This window comes from Vanessa tameamea, chromosome 22 (genome assembly GCF_037043105.1).
Source record: "Vanessa tameamea isolate UH-Manoa-2023 chromosome 22, ilVanTame1 primary haplotype, whole genome shotgun sequence".
In the NCBI taxonomy this organism is placed as follows: Eukaryota; Metazoa; Arthropoda; class Insecta; order Lepidoptera; family Nymphalidae; genus Vanessa; species Vanessa tameamea.
This window is the reverse complement of record NC_087330.1, coordinates 9,038,335-9,056,529: the sequence shown is the minus strand read 5'-3', so window position 1 is coordinate 9,056,529 and position 18,195 is coordinate 9,038,335. Positions and strand designations below refer to the sequence as shown.

At 34.6% G+C, this 18,195-nt stretch overlaps 2 protein-coding genes across 2 annotated transcripts; both read left to right on the top strand.

Annotated features, from left to right (window-relative positions):
• Positions 1-3,551: 3,551 nt before the first annotated feature.
• Positions 3,552-7,938, top strand: LOC113400691 (carboxypeptidase B-like). Its single transcript, XM_026640341.2, has 5 exons — positions 3,552-3,695; positions 3,863-4,072; positions 6,442-6,544; positions 6,906-7,214; positions 7,301-7,938. Exons 1-5 carry the CDS (start codon positions 3,631-3,633, stop codon positions 7,904-7,906), a joined length of 1,293 nt encoding a protein of 430 aa, XP_026496126.2. The 5' UTR covers positions 3,552-3,630; the 3' UTR covers positions 7,907-7,938.
• Positions 7,939-12,099: 4,161 nt separating this feature from the next.
• LOC113400694 (carboxypeptidase B-like) lies at positions 12,100-17,706 on the top strand. The gene is made up of 6 exons (XM_026640346.2): positions 12,100-12,191; positions 14,145-14,354; positions 14,833-14,935; positions 15,902-16,024; positions 16,379-16,567; positions 17,046-17,706. Exons 1-6 carry the CDS (start codon positions 12,112-12,114, stop codon positions 17,667-17,669), a joined length of 1,329 nt encoding a protein of 442 aa, XP_026496131.2. The 5' UTR covers positions 12,100-12,111; the 3' UTR covers positions 17,670-17,706.
• Positions 17,707-18,195: the final 489 nt, after the last annotated feature.

The following is an 18,195-nucleotide window of genomic DNA, read 5'->3' as shown; positions in this document are numbered from 1 at the left end:
ATTTAGTATCAATGTTAAAAATACAATTCAAAAATAATTTAAATCTAATTATTACAGAATTTATTAAAACATTCAATAAATAATGTAAGCGTTTTTGTAATCATCTAATTTTTAATAATTTCTTACTTAATATGTCAACTGCATACAAAGATAAGATTCATTTTAATCTTAGCATGCGTAGATTTGAGTAACGTCGATTCTTAGATGATTGTGTACTTTAAATATTTAATAGCTAGTGCCCGCTACTCTGGCCTACTTTATGACCCAACTATTTTTTTTCCAGAATTTTAATGTTTATTACATCGGCCTGGCGTAATGTAGGGTCAAAATAACTTTTTCGCAAAGCCAGGACTTTTCTTAATTTGCGTTTTACGCTACGTCCCCATAAAGCGATCATATGATGTCTTGCATCGATACTGTACAGCAGAGGTTTTCACGTAGGGCAACGTTTCCTTGTTCCCATGAATATGAATCGTTGCCAATATCTCGTAAAAATCCGAAAGCTGTTGTGCATTTTCATTACCTCCGATTCGTATAAATATTCGTATATTTATTTTCAATTGCAGAAGGACGACTTAATACTACGGATCAAATCTCTTCAAACAGGGTTTAGCATCATTAACCTTCGACGTGATACAACAGGCAGCAGTCATGCAAAAGTCACGGAAGTCACTACAAAAAGTATTGTAATCACATAGGTTGGTCGTTTTATTTTTGGTATCACGTAATATTTTTTCAACTGCTTTTATTGCTTTACGGTTTACCATAGTGCGTTCATCCCATTTCAGAAGATGTCAATCACGCAAAACATTGACTTTGGCGCTATTTCTTGAAATATGTCTGATATTTGTGACGTAATTATAACTGAGAAACAAATACTGACTAATTTAAAGTCTCTAAACATTGATAAAGGAGCAGGCGCAGATAATGTACCTCCAATATTCGTTAAACAGTGTGCTTCTACTCTGGTGAAACCACTTTCTCTTATTTATCGTGAATCGTTAAGTATCGGAAAGTATCCATTTCTTTGGAAGAAAGTACGAGCAGTTCCTATATTTGTCCTATGTCTGTGCGGTCCTAGTCGATCAGAATCTTAAACGAATACAAAAAGTATGATATTTCATTAGTTACCCATGACCAAACGGTAGTCACTGCCTTTCTTTAAGAGTCTTGTGATGACCTTCTATTTAGAGTATGTCGAAGTCACTTTGTATTTCATCGCGATTAACGTTGGTCTGTAGTTTATTTTTACCTTATTTCAATTGCTCTTTCTCTGTCAGCTAATAAATAATTTTCCCCATTCCCCATTGACAAATCTTTACATTGCCGATGTTCATCTTTTCTTAAGATTTCTGACATTTTTGTGTTCTTCACGATCAGCTATTATCTTATTTCACGTTCTAAGCTACACATTTTTGCATTCTAGACTGAATTTTGTTAGCTAGCAGTATAATATAAGCATCAAGATCGACAGTTAGATGCGTCCTTAGTTTTTTAGGAGTTTCCTGAAAAACTCCGGAAGAACTTAAGAGAGAGTCTCTGTCAGTAAAGGTTACGTACTCACGTTATAAAATATGAGCATCGCGATCGCAGTCAGATGCGCTCTACGTCCTTTACGCGTTTCCTGTGACAGAGTGTTAACCGTTTGAACTCTTTGAGAGCATAAGCGAGAGTCTCTGTTGGTGAAGGTTAAACCTTTTACCGAGATTCTGTAATAGTTAAAGTCTTTTACTCGCAAAGCAGGATATGGTGTCACGTTCCGCTGATAAGCGTGCCTCGTGTAGTTGACTGCTGCTAAAGTCTTGAGCCTGATTCACCCGATTCACTATTCGACTCCTCACGAGTCGAACAGTGAATCGAAAACGCTGTAAATTCCGTCACGATTCACGCTGAGCTAAGGTTTCTGTTGTACCAAATTCGCTCTTAAGATGCTGCAATTGTCGCCTTATAATCTTCTACAGATTCTCATATTTTATGTCTTATATTATGAGAGGCTTGATTTTCTTCGAAGCATATTTATAATGAGTAAGCACTGACCCAACTCTTCAGCAAAATTGTTATAAACCAAGAACAAAATAACGGAGGAACTCCACTTGCCAAAGTCAATAACTACCAATTCTAAGTTCGTGTCACCCTGATAAATAAAAAAACTCAGTAACTTATAGAACAAAAAACTATAACGTTTAAGTTTTTTAACGCCCGATTTATAAGACATTTTGTGCCTCGCACAACTACACTGTGGAACAGCTTCCGCCGGCGGTTTTTCCGAACTGATATGACTTGGATACCTTCAAGAAAAGAGCGTACTCAAACCTTAAAGGCCGGCAACGCACCTGCAAGTCCCCCGGTGATACAGATGTCCATGAGCCGTGGTAACACATTCCATCAGGAGTTCCATCATCTCTGACGTAAACGCACACCCCAGCTCGTGGTACAAAGAAATGTTCCAATTTGTACCCGGGGTAAGAGAGAAAAGTCGTATCGGCAGGAGAGGATATCTGGGTCTCGGTAAGAAAGAGCAAGGCCGGCTTCGCCGTCTCCCAAATTTCCCCCCCCAGAATTTGGAGGGCAGCCTGGGCATCCCTGCTCAGGTGGTGTACGTCCTGAGTATGGATGCCCAGAGAGAGATTCTCCACCGCAGTCGCTGATGGTACCCCCTGGGGTAATAAAACCAAATTCTGCACAACAATTATGTTTTGGGGGGGAGGGGGGTTGGGCCTCCGGGACTCTCACATACCGGACGAAACGCGGTAGCATAGCTACCACTTTACGCCGATTTTAAGTGAGAGAGTGGTACTTCCTCGGACGTGCCGGCTCATTCGGCTGCAACCCGAAGGTATGCAGTGTGGCACTACCACTATAGCCTCCTGCTCGTTTGTCCCCTATAACATAAAAAAGTAAATAATGTATATTATTATATTTTCTACATAGACATTAACTAAATAACTGCTATCAACTGTCACCGTTTTTTTTTTTACAAACAAAAATAATTAAGGAACGCTATTTACCGATCCAAAAAAACATACAAACAAAACTAAACCTAACCTGTAATACACATACTAAATAAGCAAAGTAATATGTACCTACAGTTTTTTTATTATAAAATCTAACTTATTACTATAAAACAAAATAATATCATATCAGCCTAAACTAATATTAGTAAGCGCAGATGTTATACAAATAAAGTATGTTTAGTCTCATCTTATTCGTTGGTGAAGCAATTCAAATATTCACACAATAAAATAATTATTATTTATGCTCTCGTTAAATAGTAGTAACAAAACAGAGTATCACTTACCATATATCTACCATTACAATAATTAGTGAACTCAAGCTGCGATAACTATCGAGGTGATAAAATACCCTTCCAAAAAATTCATTGGAAATAGTTTGTTATGAGTTTTTATCCAGTGGCCAAACATAAACTTCAAGAACCAGTTTTATTGTCTTATCAGTTTAATAATAAACACCAGCAGCTTATTTATCAGAGTAAAGGCGATCAGAGTTAAATAAGATAAGTCGTCTATAAAATATTTTATTATAGGGATTTACTAAGTTTTATCGATCACTATTATCAATTAGGTCGTTGTATAAAAAAGACGTTTGATATACTTTTACTGTTTAGGCAGTATGAAGTTCTTAGTTTTGGTGCTCTTTGTGACGGCGATTCACGCCAAACATGAAATATACTCTGGGTGAGCCGTACAAGTATAATATAGAATACATTCTTATATTCTTTGGAATGCCAATTTCCTTTTACAAAATATCCCAATGGGATAATTAATTGGTGCCACCATAGCAATATTAATAATTCACCTATTTTTTTTGGATCTCAATTTATGTAAGCTGTAAATTGTCTCAGGTGGAAATCCTTCTTCGTCAAACCGGTGAGCCATGACCAGCTGTCGAAATTGACGAGCAAGATCGTAGAATTCGATCTCGACTTCGTCAGCAATGTAGCGGTGAATCGAGAAGGGATTGTGTTGGTGAAGCCCCAGTACCAAGTTGACTTTTTGAAATTCCTATCAGAGGAGAACATATCCAATCAGATACATTCTGAAGATCTTCAAAAGTGAGTATCGCTTAATCGTTGACTTTTTCTTTCAAGTGTTCACTAAGGCTGGTGTGATTACCAGTTACTGAGCAGAGAATTTGATCTTCATAATTTAGCACTTAATTATACGTCGTCACTATAGTCTATGATCCAAAAATTTCAGTTTTAAATCAAGACAAGTACTGCTAAGTTTTTGTGTAATTAAATTGTGTTTATAATTCACTCGTTCTCGGTGAAGGAAAATACCGTGAGGAAACCTAAAGCGGTTCATAGAAGATTCTGTTATAATTTCAACCTGCGCTGGCGCAGCGTTGTGGAATAAAATAACTTTTTTTCATGAGAAAAGTAGATGTTATACCAGCATTGGAAAATTTACAGGCCGTTATATTACTCTATTTTTAATCAAATATTTAAAAAAAAAAACACAAATTAGGTACATGAAAATTCAGTGATGGTTGGGTTTGAAACCGCAATCATTGGTTAAGATGCACGTGTTCTAACCATGGAGCCATCTCGCCTCAATTATAATTACATATAAATTGTTTTTGATTGAAAAAGAGTAACTACTGAGTTTCTTGCTGGTTCTATTTAGTAGATACATTAATCCGGTGGTAGCTTGATATAAAAATGAACCTTGTAACAAGACAAAAGTGCCAGTTGAATAAAGTATATTTTGATTTTACACATACCATGACGATGACGTAATATATGGAGATAAAACATAGTGTATTGACATATATTTTTTCAGCTCTATCAAACCGTTTCAATAGCTATTAATCTCAAACAGATATTTTTTATTTGTAGATAAAGAGTTGTTCACATCTATTTTCTTCGTTGCCTCTTCAAATTCTGCAAGCATGGTTGTATGAATTTATTCTCATGATGATATTATGTGATCAAAATGATCAAATGTCACGTAAATAGTTTGAAAATTTTATAACAGGTAACTTACAACACAATTGATAAATGGATTAGCTTTTATCGCATGGAATGTTCTGATCACCAAATATCTGTTATTGTACAAATAATTATTTAAGACAGTAGATCATTATTATTAGCGATTATTAAGTGGATTATTTCTCTATCAATAGTATTTCGATTGACTTGTTAAGCGTCTTTGATACAATAGCCAATAAAACGATTGTCGAATAATTTATCAGCGTATTGTGAATTTTATTGTAGACTTTAACTGAAGAATGCTGCCGTTGTACATTTTTTATTTATCACTTGAAGCTTATTTCAATTGATACTGATTTTAATACCCTAAAGAAAATAATTTACTGTGCAGCATGGACAGCGGCTTAATATAATGAAGCAAGACATCACTCAACGTCATTCAACACAGAGCAACCGTCAAAACTGACTTAGAGATACTTAGATTCAGAAAACCTAGTTGGCAAAGAGGAAATTGATAATAAACAGAATAACGACAAGCGATTAGTAGCTGCAGTAGAAGTAATAAAGAATATCAATCACACGCACATTATAAAAACTCAAACATAAATACAGAACAAGAAAGAGGAAGAAGATTAATAGACATGCTTAATTGACACTATAAGCAAATAATCACAATCAGACAAATCCCAACATATCCCTCTATTTAAACACGCAACAGAAATAGACAAAAAAACTTTCAACACTAAATCTACACGACAAATGCAAATCATAAAAAGTTTACAACAACAAACGTCGGGATGGACTTAAAAACACTTCGTGGGAGACATTTACCCAAATAGAATGACTCAAGCGAGGTGGTTTTATGCTTCCTTTTCAAGACCAAATATTAGGGAAACAGTCTACTGACTTAGGCAGATATTGTAACTAGTAGATCTGAAACTATAACGTACATAACGACTTGCGTATCTCTCACTCAAACCGATTGTAAGCTGAGAAATGCCAACATAACATACAAACATATGTATGTGATGTTGTCCAATATTTATTTATTTATAAAACAACACACTCCCCATGCTCCAGAAATTTATAATTTTTAACACTCGAAAGTTTATATCGACTTCTTTGTTCAGGTTATTAATAGAAACACTAATTATTGCTTTGCTGCAGCCTTGCAGAGTTATTTGTTAGCCATTTCGAAAAAGTTATTATAATAATTTATTTCAGTCTAGCAAAGAAATAACTGCAATCATTACATTAAAAATAGACGTTTTGGTTTATAGTCTAGTTATTCTAACTAGATTATGAGACTTATCTGTGTTAAAAATGACCAACAATCCTCTCATAAGTACGAATAATTAGTTTATAGCAGAAGTTTCCTTTGCATCGTTTAAATATATAAGAAATACATGCTTTAATTTTACGTCTGTTAGTTCGGTAAGAATGCAAGGTGTCTTTCAAATATATATTCAAATTTTTATCTGCTATTACAGACAATTTGAAATAGATGACCAGAAAATCGAAGCAAGAAAGCTAGTAACACGTTCGGTTAATGGAGGCAGGATACCTTACGATAACTATCAAACTCTGGACGTGGTATGTGATTTTAAAAGATTTTTTATGAATAGTCTACAAACAGTCAAAGATAAAATATATTAAATACGTCTTCAGAAATCTTGGTTATTTCATGAAACACGAAGTTGATAGCAAACCATTGCAAGGTTTTTTTGTGAAAAATCTCAAACTCTTTTAAACACCTTTGGGTTACGCAGTTATCCCTACCAAAAACTTAAAAATACTTTGTACAGCTATGTTCCAGTTTAAATGCTGATTGAAGAAACAAACATCTAATATTCCTTGACTATATTTACAGTGTAATTATACTATATTTGGGCTATGTCCATCAAGTCTTTAATTTTGTGGTTCTTTGATGACATGGACTGATATTATTGTGCAGATATATGAATACATCGACAAAATCGCTGAGGATTATCCGGAAACTGTAACTCTGGTTAGTTCTTCTAAATCATTTGAAGGTCGACCCCTTAAGTACTTGAAGATTTCGAAGGATAAATTTGCAAGCAACAAGCCAGTGATCTTCATTGATGCTGGAATTCACGCCCGAGAATGGATTTCTCCCCCCACAGTCACTTACGCCATTCATAAGCTGGTTGAAAACGTCACTGAACCTGATCTTCTTGAGAACTTCGACTGGATTCTCTTTCCAGTCGTAAATCCTGATGGTTACGTATATTCTTTTGAAAGGGTGAGTAAAAATGAATATTATCACTTGTGACAATTTTAAACGTTATAGCCAAAAATCTTAATATTATTTATTACCTTTTTATACAGGAAAGAATGTGGAGAAAAACTCGTTCTACTGACCAGAATGTTTTGAGCCAGTTCTGCCCAGGCGTCGATGGAAATCGAAATTTTAACTTTGAGTGGAACACAATAGGTACAAGCAACAACCCATGCTCTGACATCTACGCTGGAAGTAAACCATTTTCTGAAGTTGAAAGTAGGAGTGTTGGCGAAATTATTGACGAACACCTTGATCGGATGGTACTCTTTATCACCATGCACAGCTACGGAAGCATGATTCTCTACCCGTGGGGTCATAATGGTACTCTCTCGCATAACGCCTTCTCTCTTCACACTGTTGGCATCGATATGGCTGATGCTATTAATAAATTAGCTCTGCCGCATTTCCCTAATTACGTTGTAGGCAATGGAATGCTAGTTCTCAATTATGCCGTAGCAGGTGCTGCTGAAGATTATGCTCATTATAGAGGAATTCCATTAACATATACGTTGGAACTGCCTGGACTGAGATCTGGTTTTGCAGGTTTTCACTTAGACCCTATTTATATTCACCAGGTCTGTATAGAAACCTGGGAGTCTTTTGTCATTGGGGCTAGAAGGGCTGGTGAATTGTATGGAAAAACAAATCTTTAATATTGTATAAACATAATTACGACAATATCTTGTGATGCTTTTACTACTAATTTAGTATACGTGTACATAAATCAGTTGTATCATTATAATATATTTACCCTACATTTTTTTCCTTCTATATATTTTTCAAATAGCTTCTGTTATACAAATAAAAAGAACTGCGTTCCTTTTGATGACGCCCTCTAATCATGCGGTGGTAGTCAAGGATCTGGTATGAGTTACTTAAGGCAGAGCATATTGACACCTAAAAACGAGAACTTAACTGTTGCTGATCACTATTCGCCATCATAGCAATACTTAGTATTGTGGTGTTCCTGTTTGTAAGGTGAAAGACTCAATGTACAAAAGGCATAGGCAGTATACAAAACATCTTCGCTTGCGAGGCTGGTGCCATATTAGCGATGTAAGGAATATTAATATTAATGAGAAAATTAACATTTCTTACAACATCAATCACTATGGGCAGAGGTGACTTATTACGATGCGGTGGCCCATTTGCCCAAAAAAAGTTACTAGACACTAGAATAAAGTATATTTTTAAAGAGTTTGTGAACATCCTGTCCACTACTCGAAAAGGATATCTGCGTATAATGGCCAAGAACCACTATCTATTATAAACCAGTAATTGCAAAATGTGGTGGCGTCGCTTACCTGATCGTTTTAACGATTGATCAGCCTGTGCAGTTCACTTTCACCTTGATTCTCACAGTAGCCATAACACTTAATTATATAATAGACTGGGACTTAGTTATTTTCCTTGACTCTCATGCACAGCGGTGATGGTGGTGACCATCACTCTAGCAGCGTAGTGGAATTAATAAAAAAATTAAAAGGAAAAAAAAATTACCTCACGCCACCTATCATCTATTTATAACATAATAATATCAATACAGACCAACGTGAATTTCCTTAAAAAAAAAAACGATACTTTACGTTAGATGGCGCTTAAAACAAATTAATTATTTGTTAATTTACAATCACATTAAAAGATTATAATATGACGTAAAGTATCTAAGCGATTTGCTTTTGTATGGCATTTTATAGCATGGAATATTATCTTACCAATATTAAATATGCAAAGATGGAATAGATAGATCTTGCTCAGTCAAATAGGCCAAAACGGCAGAACGTATCCGAATGAAACTTGGCAAAGAGATATACTGTAGTATAAAATGGCAGACTGTCGTTCGCGGGAGAAACCGTAGGCGAAATTTAGTTTATTAATAAAGTTACATATGATTCCTTGACAGAATTCGATTCAGCTCAAGTTATCCCCAATGGTAAATATTAAAATGACTTCCTCCATTACTAATGTAGACATTTTATAGTGGTTTGATATAAGACTGCAGATCTCGTGATCTTGGATTCAAGTAACAGGTCGGCTGTTTAAATTTATTGGGTTTTCAGTCGAAATCTTGTCAGTAGTATATACACTCCCGTTCCTCGGGAAACAAGTAAACTTGGTCATGCAATTAAACTCTGGCCGGTCGTATCGGATTTACGTATTACTACGTGAGTATTAACAATATATCAAAATTTATAAGAAATATTAAGATCTATAAAGTTAAAAAACGTAACAGCCTGTAAATGAATCTCAGCTTGGCCTCCTTTCTATCTGAGGAGAAGATTTGGAGCTTATACGCTGCTCCAAAGGGGGGTATTTAAAGTAAATGCAGTTTTCCTTAGGATGTTTTCCTTCACCGCCGAGAACTATAAGGTGTAAACATGTTGTATTCTCTATGTGATAGCTCATTATATGAATTATATATTATGTTGTTTCTTCGTCTGATCGAATCTCAAAAATATTACAAGGAAAATCCACAACGACATGTTTAACTTTTATAGATAACAAACAGATATCAATTTTGTTATTTTGATAAGATAATTTTGCTGTATTTGCACTTGTATTGCCATTTAAATCGTCATTTTTTTTTGGATTTGGATTATATTCGAATATTTTTCTGCATAATATCTCTTTAATAATAGAAAAGTATTAAAAAAAACTTGGCATGTGCAAGTAGGACTCATGCCCTACGGGTTCCGTACCACAGAATAGATAGGCAAACATACACTGATGTAACAAAAAAATTATTGGATATTTCTTGAGAAATTTCATGATTCTAGGTCTACAAGAAGTATCCTTATAGGAATTCGATTTGATGCCCTAGGCGAATGGGAAATGCGACATAACTTAAAAATTAAAAAAAGATTATTCTCTATTCAAGTACGTTTTTACAAGATCTTTTTAATCTGCTCGGGATGTACGTCCAAGAGAAAAAGAGTAGCAGCTGAATTTATTGAAGTTTTTCAATAAATACAGCTGCTACTCTTTTTTTTCAAATTTAATCTAAAGTCAACTATTACAAACGTACGGACGGAATCTACTTGTATTTTATATATGTATTAGGTATGAGTATGATATTTTTTAAGTAGATATATATGATGATAGGGATTCATTTAAATATACCTATATATACATATATACCTATTTTCTATATTATATTTCTGTGGTATATATTACTTATACACAAAACAGCTGACCGAATACAGCGTGCACTTTTGCATAATAAATATTTCAATATTTAAAATATAATAATGAATTCGCATTATTAATTTCAAGCAAACGCATATTTCATTCGAATTAATTTGTAATTTAATCCTTGCACGCAATGTTTGTTTAATTTTTTTTATACAAGTAGATATACAGGGGCCGTCACGGACAAAAATAGCAAAAAGTTCCAAGTTAATCCGATTATGCATATATAATACGAATACATCCCAAACTAATATAAAAATGAGAGAGTAACTCTGTCTGTTACCTCTTCGCGCTTAAAATGCTGAACCGATTTAAATGTGGCCATAGTGTGAGTCCCGGAAACGGACATAAGTTAGCTTCTATCACGAAAATCATCCCTTAAGGGTGGAAGTATGGAGAATTAATCGCTTTCTATATAGGGATATTAGGGGTGAAAGTTTGTTTACGATAGTTTTATAAATTTCGCGCGGTTAAAGCCCGGCTGGTATTTTTATATATGAGACAAGAATCTTAATTTTACGCTTATCATGTCTAAATTAGAAACGGTTGAAACTTCAAAAAGAATTCCGAATTGACAGTAGCTGTTGACCAAAGTGGCTTCTACTGCGTCACCGAGCGGGTGGGCGAGTCGTAGAAGGCTCTGCCGGATTTCGAGAGCCCAGTGAAGGGCTCAGAGGATAGTTTATTAGAGAGATATCCACGCAGGCCCGCATGGCCCCCTACAGTGGTGGCAACGCCGTCTGCAACTACAGACGGGTCACTGGGTGGATTATTATCCGTGATGTCTGAACCGGGTGGGGTTCACGCCACAGAGCGATCGAGCCTCAGTGATCGACGAGTTGCGGCGGATCCCGCTCTGGTGTGTCCGTGTGATGGCTTCACAGGTCGCGCAGCGAGGTCGAGTTCGCCGGTAGATCCTGGCGAGCGCCCGTCAACCCGTGACGAGGGAGCGGTCATTGCTGGGTGAGGTCGCATGGTAAGGATAGTTTATTAATTTGTACTGCTAATCTAATATTATTTCCATTAACAAAGGATAGTGTGATTCAGAAAAACGAATAAAATGAACCACGACATCTATTGATACAAATAAAAACTAAATAAATACTTAAAAAATATACACAAAGTATCAGTCGTACTATTCAAAACGCGCTGCATTTTGTGATATCGTTTCATATAAAGTTATTAAGTTTTCCTTTTAGTTGGACAATTACATAACATACATATATAATTGTATTTAACTAACATGACTGTATTTTTAGATGTTGAAAGAGAGTAACTAATGAGATTCTTGCCGGTTCTTCTCGGTAGAATCGACATTCCGAACCGGTGGTAGCTTTACTTCAAATAGTTTGTTAAATGACGATTTAAAAGTGCTTGTAAAAGTCTACTTAAATAAAGTATATTTTTGATTAAAAACTAAGTAGAATTTATTATTACAGACAGATAAATTTTATAATGAAAATCGAATTACGATGACAATATACTTGATTAATGAAGATTAAAGATAATTATTTTAAGCATTTATCATTTAATAATCATCTCAGATATTTTTTTAAATACAAGATAAAATATTTTAAAGTTGATTGATAATCGTAAATCCGTTTCCAATGTAATAAAAAACGAATCAAACTCATTTCGGCTATTTGTCGGAATATTTGCCATCGCAATAATGGCATACATTTTTAAAATTATTTTTCTAATATTTGCATCTGTTTATATAGTGCAAGCAAAACACGAAGACTATGATGGGTAAGATATTTAATTTACATTTTTACATTAACAACCTGAAAATTTCCCACTGCTGGGCTAAAGCCTCCTCTCCCTTTGAGGAGAAGGTTTAAGAAGGTTTGAGAAGGGAGCATATTCCACCACGCTGCTCCAATGCGGGTTGGTGGAATACAAACGTGTCAGAATTTCGTTGAAATTAGACACATGCAAGTTTCCTCGCGATGTTTTCCTTCACCGCTGAGCACGAGATGAATTATAAACACAAATTAAGCACATGAAAACTCAGTGGTTTTGAACCCGCTATCATCGGTTAAGATGCCCGCGTTCTAACCACTAGGCCATCTCGGCTTAAAGATATTTAATAGCAATATATACTAACTTATTTTTGAGATGTATGTACCGACTGACTAAATGAGCCATTCAATGAAACGCCTTGTCATTTTACTAAACGGCGCCGTTCAACCAGTGGCCAATTTATCTTCCGTTCATAGGGACAGGACTCCCTGAATGAGGTTATTTATCAATAATCGTAGAACGTTAGCGCTGTGAGATGTGCAGCACATGCACCTCGCACAAGCTGTACCTGCTGTTCCTCGGTGAGGCAAGATTTTTGCGCCTTCACTCTCTTAAAAAATACTTTAGGTTTAAAACTGACAAGGCCATATAGAATTAAAGAGTTATATTTCACGGAATTAAAGAAAATAAAAGGTAGTCTAAATCAAATTACCCGTTTCTGTTAATAGAAGGTGAATTGTCTGATGCCATTCGGCCGCTGACTGAATAACGCAGTTTAGTAAAGTCCCTAGCTGTTAGTTGGCTGTGACATATACCCTTTTTTACTTATATCATATGAAGCTGCTTCGTGCAAACTATATTTTTAACTTTTCCCATTAATAAATATAATTATATCTTGTATTTAGAACACAAAATAAGTCTTCTTGTACAATACGAGAACCTAAATAGACTATGATAAAAGCATTGAGTTCTTATTCGCATATAATTATGTATTTTATATAGGGAAAATAATAAATGTTAAGGTTCAAAAGCAGTTATTGGAATTAACATTCAGAACCATTGGAAACTTAACATTTAAAATAAATCTTGTAACAAGACAATTCGTATTGTAAATAGTTGCTGTTAATAAAAATATATATGATGTCAAAGTAAATCAATAAGGACTGTTAATTTGTAATAAATATTGAAAACTTTGAACGTGGTAATTAATTTAAAATGAAACGCAAAATCGATACTGTGATCGCAGAATCGATTTGTATTTAATTAATTAAAAACAGTATAAATTTTCCAAACAATATTTTTACTATAATTATTATAACCTAAACATATTAAAATACAGGCACAGACGAATCTGATATCATACATTTTGAGGTTTGATAGCGTTTCTTCCGTATTGAGCAAGGTTTTCTGTCTGAATGTAAAAGATAATATAGAAATGCTTTAATTAATTAATGATAAACAAATCATTCGCTATTGTTAAATGATCTTTTGTTATATATTAGCTATCCAAAAAACTAATATACTTCAATAAGATTTTCACTAGTCCAAAAATTCGTATAGCGCGAGTAAATGAAATTATACTTGCAAGCTCTTAAAAGTCATATAATATTAGTTAATACGACCGGAATGACGCCTGCAAAGTCGATAACAGATCATGAAGTTCTTGAGTGGAAATATGTAGGATCTGGATTTAGGCCCGGGTTCCATCTCAAGACTGATTGAAAACAATAATTGTGAATACTAACACGATTGTAAATCTGTTTGTTTCAAAAAGCAATTATACGAGTTTCTTGAATAACGGTAGAAATATTGAAAATTTTAAAATGTTTTATTGTAAAGTTTACTTGAATACAACGTATCAATATATTTCGTTTGATTTGATTTGAAGGAACGTATTTTAAGCGTGCTTTGAAAGGTACCGGATAAAGATGATGATTACTTTTTATTTCTTCCTTCCAGACATTCCTTGTACGAAGTCAAGGTCAATGACCTTGTACAAGTTGATGAGCTAAATGCAATTGTTGAAGAGATGAATCTAGATCTATGGTCGTATGCTATTCCTGGCCGAGAAGGACTCATTCTAGTTGCAAAGAACATGAAGCCTCTTTTCGAAACTGCCGTTAATAAAATTGGAGTAGAATACAAAATTGTTACGGAAAATATTAAAGAGTAAGTAGAACAAATCATATCTATTAATTTCTAAATAGCAATATCATTGGTGCTAATTATTTTTGATATCTTCATTTCATATCTTCTACCGCCAAGCAGTATTTTTTTCTATTGTTGTGTTCTGGTTGGAAGGATACGTGAGCCAGTAGTTCTATAGCCTGTGCACAGTGGACATAACATCTTAGTTCCCATGGGTGGTGGCACATTAACGATGTAAGAAATGGTTAATATTTCTTAGAGCGCCAATGTTTATGGACAGTAACCACTTACTAGGTCCCATTTGCCACATCAATATCTATCTTTCTTATGAGTAACTACTAAGATTACTGATGTATTTTATTTTGGGTGTATATTCCGCTTCATAAAGTATTTGATCTTATACGAGATTTTTTTCAAAAATGGCAATATGAAGAATCTGTCACACAAGGATCTAAAATCTTAATAAAAAAAATGACTAAAAATTACTTTTGTTTCATAGAAAACTGGAGCTAGAAGATAAATTATTAGCTGATGCGGCTAGATCAAGCAATTTTAGTAGATCTGGGGACATATCTTTAGATGTCATTCACCGTTATAATGTGGTAAGCTTACAAAGAAATATTTTTAAAAAAATTATCTAAAATATAAGATTTTTTTCCAATAATACAAATAACTAATTATCAAAACAAAAAAAATATTATATTGCTATTTAATAAAAAAAAGAGAAAGGTTTGGCCACGAAAGAGATAGAGGTACATTAATTACAGTAAATTATTAACGCAATTTATATTGAATCTTGAAGATACGCTGATTTTCGTAACCACTTGTCGATCTCAAAATCATTTATTATATATGGATGAATTATCGCAAAAAGCTAGATTTTGTTTTTAACTATCAGAGCATAAAATATTTAAGATATTTGCATTGAAGCAAAACGTATATAAAATAAAGTGCAAGATATTAAATTGCTGCCTTGAATACCTTCAGAGTCAGTGCACTAGACATAATGACCTATTTGCCTTTGTTACCCCCGAAAATGTTATTGTATGAACTTGCCCCTCTCAAAGAACGAACCCAAATCTAAAAAAGGTCCAAATTCGTTCAAGGACCCTTTCGAAGTCTTAAATGAATGGTTGGTTTAATTCAAGTTGTGGTATTTTTTTTGTAGGTAAAACTTTATTGAAATTCTTAGTGCTTATTCGAGTTTCTTGTCAACAGTATTCAAACCGTTAAGTAATATTTCGTCAATATAAATTCATAATTAAATATGTATTTTTCGATGATTGCATTGCTGTAGAACCTTTTTATCTGATTAAAGTAAGGAATTCATATTATTAACTGCCCTTTTGTATTATATATTGAAAGAAAAAGAGTCTGTTATTTTTATGAAACACCGATTTCTTAACGATGTTTTTGACTTTAAATGTTCACAGAAATAGCATGACTTATTCAAATTGGAACTTGCGAATTTATACCATAATTCATATTTTGCTATATCAGTACTGTTTCGGCTCTTGCTGTATAAATAATATCATTAAGACTAAAAATTAAAACTTTTCAACCAATAGGTGGACCGATACCTCACCGATCTGGCCAACAGGTTCCCAAGAGTTGTCCGTGTCGTGTCCGCTGGGAGAAGTGTAGAAGGTCGAGACATCAAATACCTTAGGATATCTTCAAACAATTTCCAGGTAATATTTACAAAATTAGGAACAGGTAACTTATTGTACTCTAACACACTAAGGCTTATTAATAAGATTCCATAAATATTTAAACCGCATATTTATTCTGTAAGAAATCATTTTGGTGATAGACGTGTAATTACGTGTATCTTATAAACTTACCGCGTATCACTTTCTGATATTTTACGATCGTGTTCTGAAGTGAGTTTTCAGATTTTTGTGACTTTCAGAACTGCTTACTCATACTACTTCCTTATATCCGATGTTTTTAAAATAAAATATATTTTAAAAAAAAATTGAGATTATCGTTCCATAAATTATTTCGAACAAGTTCGATATTTTTTAACTCTCAAATATTTACAGGATACAAATAAGCCCGTCGTCATGATCCAGTCTCTCCTCCACGCTCGTGAATGGGTCACTCTCCCAGTGACTCTTTATGCCATTCACAAGTTGGTGATTGATGTCACCGAACAGGATTTGATTAGGAACATTGATTGGATCATCTTGCCAATCGCGAATCCTGATGGATATGAATTTTCCCACACCACAGTACGTATCCCACAAAGACATACTTTTATATCAAACTTTTTTATAATTCAACAACCAAAAATCTAATCATTATTTATTTTGGCTTTGAATAGCTGGGCTGTTTGATTATCACTCACTTTTTATATTATATTCATATACCACAAGTGAAGAAGTGAATAAGCTATTGTAACTATGGGCATATGACACATAACATTTTATCGGGCTCCCAATGTTGGTGGTGCATTAACACTGTAAGGTCTTTCTTACAAGGCAACTGTCTATAAGCGATGGTAACCACTTAACATTTTCTAGTCTGGGTACCGAATTTAAATAATAAAATCCTAAAGATTTGGTTAGTATTATTTATTATGCCATTAATGCCTAAAATGAATTCGACTAGATTAAAAAAATAGTCTCATTTTATTGAATTTATTGATTAAAAAAAAAACGTTTTTAAGAATGAATGAAATTAATGAATGAAAATTATTTTATCACTTAGACTCGTATGTGGAGGAAGAACCGCAGAACTGGCTTCGGTATATGCGTCGGCGTTGATCTAAACAGGAACCACGACTTCAACTGGGGTACCGCCTCCAGCAACTCAGCCTGCAGTGACACGTTCCACGGACCCAGAGCCTTCTCTGAACCAGAGACACAAATCACAAGGAACATTATTACCGAGTTTAGAAGCCGTCTTTCTCTATTCATTGATGCTCATAGCTTCGGAAGTCTGATACTCTATGGATATGGTAATAGACAGCTGCCACCACACGCACTGATCCTGAACACAGTTGGCGTCCAAATGGCCCACAGAATCGATGCTGTCAAATGGCCATCTCATCGTAATTATAGGGTTGGTAATATCGCGGCAGTGTTGTACCAAGCATCTGGTGGGTCCAGTGATTACGTCCAGTCCATGATCGGTCGTGGTCTTTCATACACTTATGAACTGCCAGCTTACAGAAATCTGAATACCATTAACGGTTTCCTAGTCGACCCTGCTTTCGTTCGCCAAGCTGGTTTTGAAACCTGGGAAGGTATCAAGGTAGCAGCTCGATACGTTGTCCAGAACAGGATGTATTTCAAAAATCAAACCGATGACTTTCCAATGTTTGGATATTAAAAATAAACTCTATTAAAATAATGTAACACTTATGAAACTTTTTTCGTAATTTTATTTTGACTATTATTAATTATATATAATCTAGTACACTCGAGGGATTAAGATTTTTTTAAATTTCTGATTTTGACTGTTTGTTATCTCTCTCCAGTCCTGTTTAAACAATTGTAGTTTGTTTAAAAGTCGAAACACATAATTCACAATCAGGAAAGCATAAACATAAACATAACATAATCAGCCTGTAAATTTCCCACTGCTGGGCTAAGGCCTCCTCTCCCGTTGAGGAGAAGGTATGGAGCAAGTACGGAGCATTCCACCACGCTGCTCCAATGCGGGTTGGTGGAATACACATGTGACACATGCAGGTTTCCTCACGATGTTTTCCTTCACCGCCGAGCACGAGATTAATTATAAACAAATTAAGCACATGTAAATTCAGTGATGCCTGCCTGGGTTTGAACCCGAAATCATCGGTTAAGATGCACGCGCTCTAACCACTGGGCCATCTCGGCTCTCCAGGAAAGCAACT

Coding starts and splice junctions, on each gene's coding strand:
- LOC113400691 (XM_026640341.2), top strand. CDS start 3,631: ATGAAGTTCTTAGTTTTGGTGCTCTTTGTGACGGCGATTCACGCCAAA. Junction 3,696..3,862: donor AAACATGAAATATACTCTGG/GTGAGCCGTACA, acceptor AAATTGTCTCAG/GTGGAAATCCTTCTTCGTCA. Junction 6,545..6,905: donor ACTATCAAACTCTGGACGTG/GTATGTGATTTT, acceptor ATTATTGTGCAG/ATATATGAATACATCGACAA.
- LOC113400694 (XM_026640346.2), top strand. CDS start 12,112: ATGGCATACATTTTTAAAATTATTTTTCTAATATTTGCATCTGTTTAT. Junction 14,936..15,901: donor TCATTCACCGTTATAATGTG/GTAAGCTTACAA, acceptor TTCAACCAATAG/GTGGACCGATACCTCACCGA. Junction 16,025..16,378: donor TATCTTCAAACAATTTCCAG/GTAATATTTACA, acceptor AAATATTTACAG/GATACAAATAAGCCCGTCGT.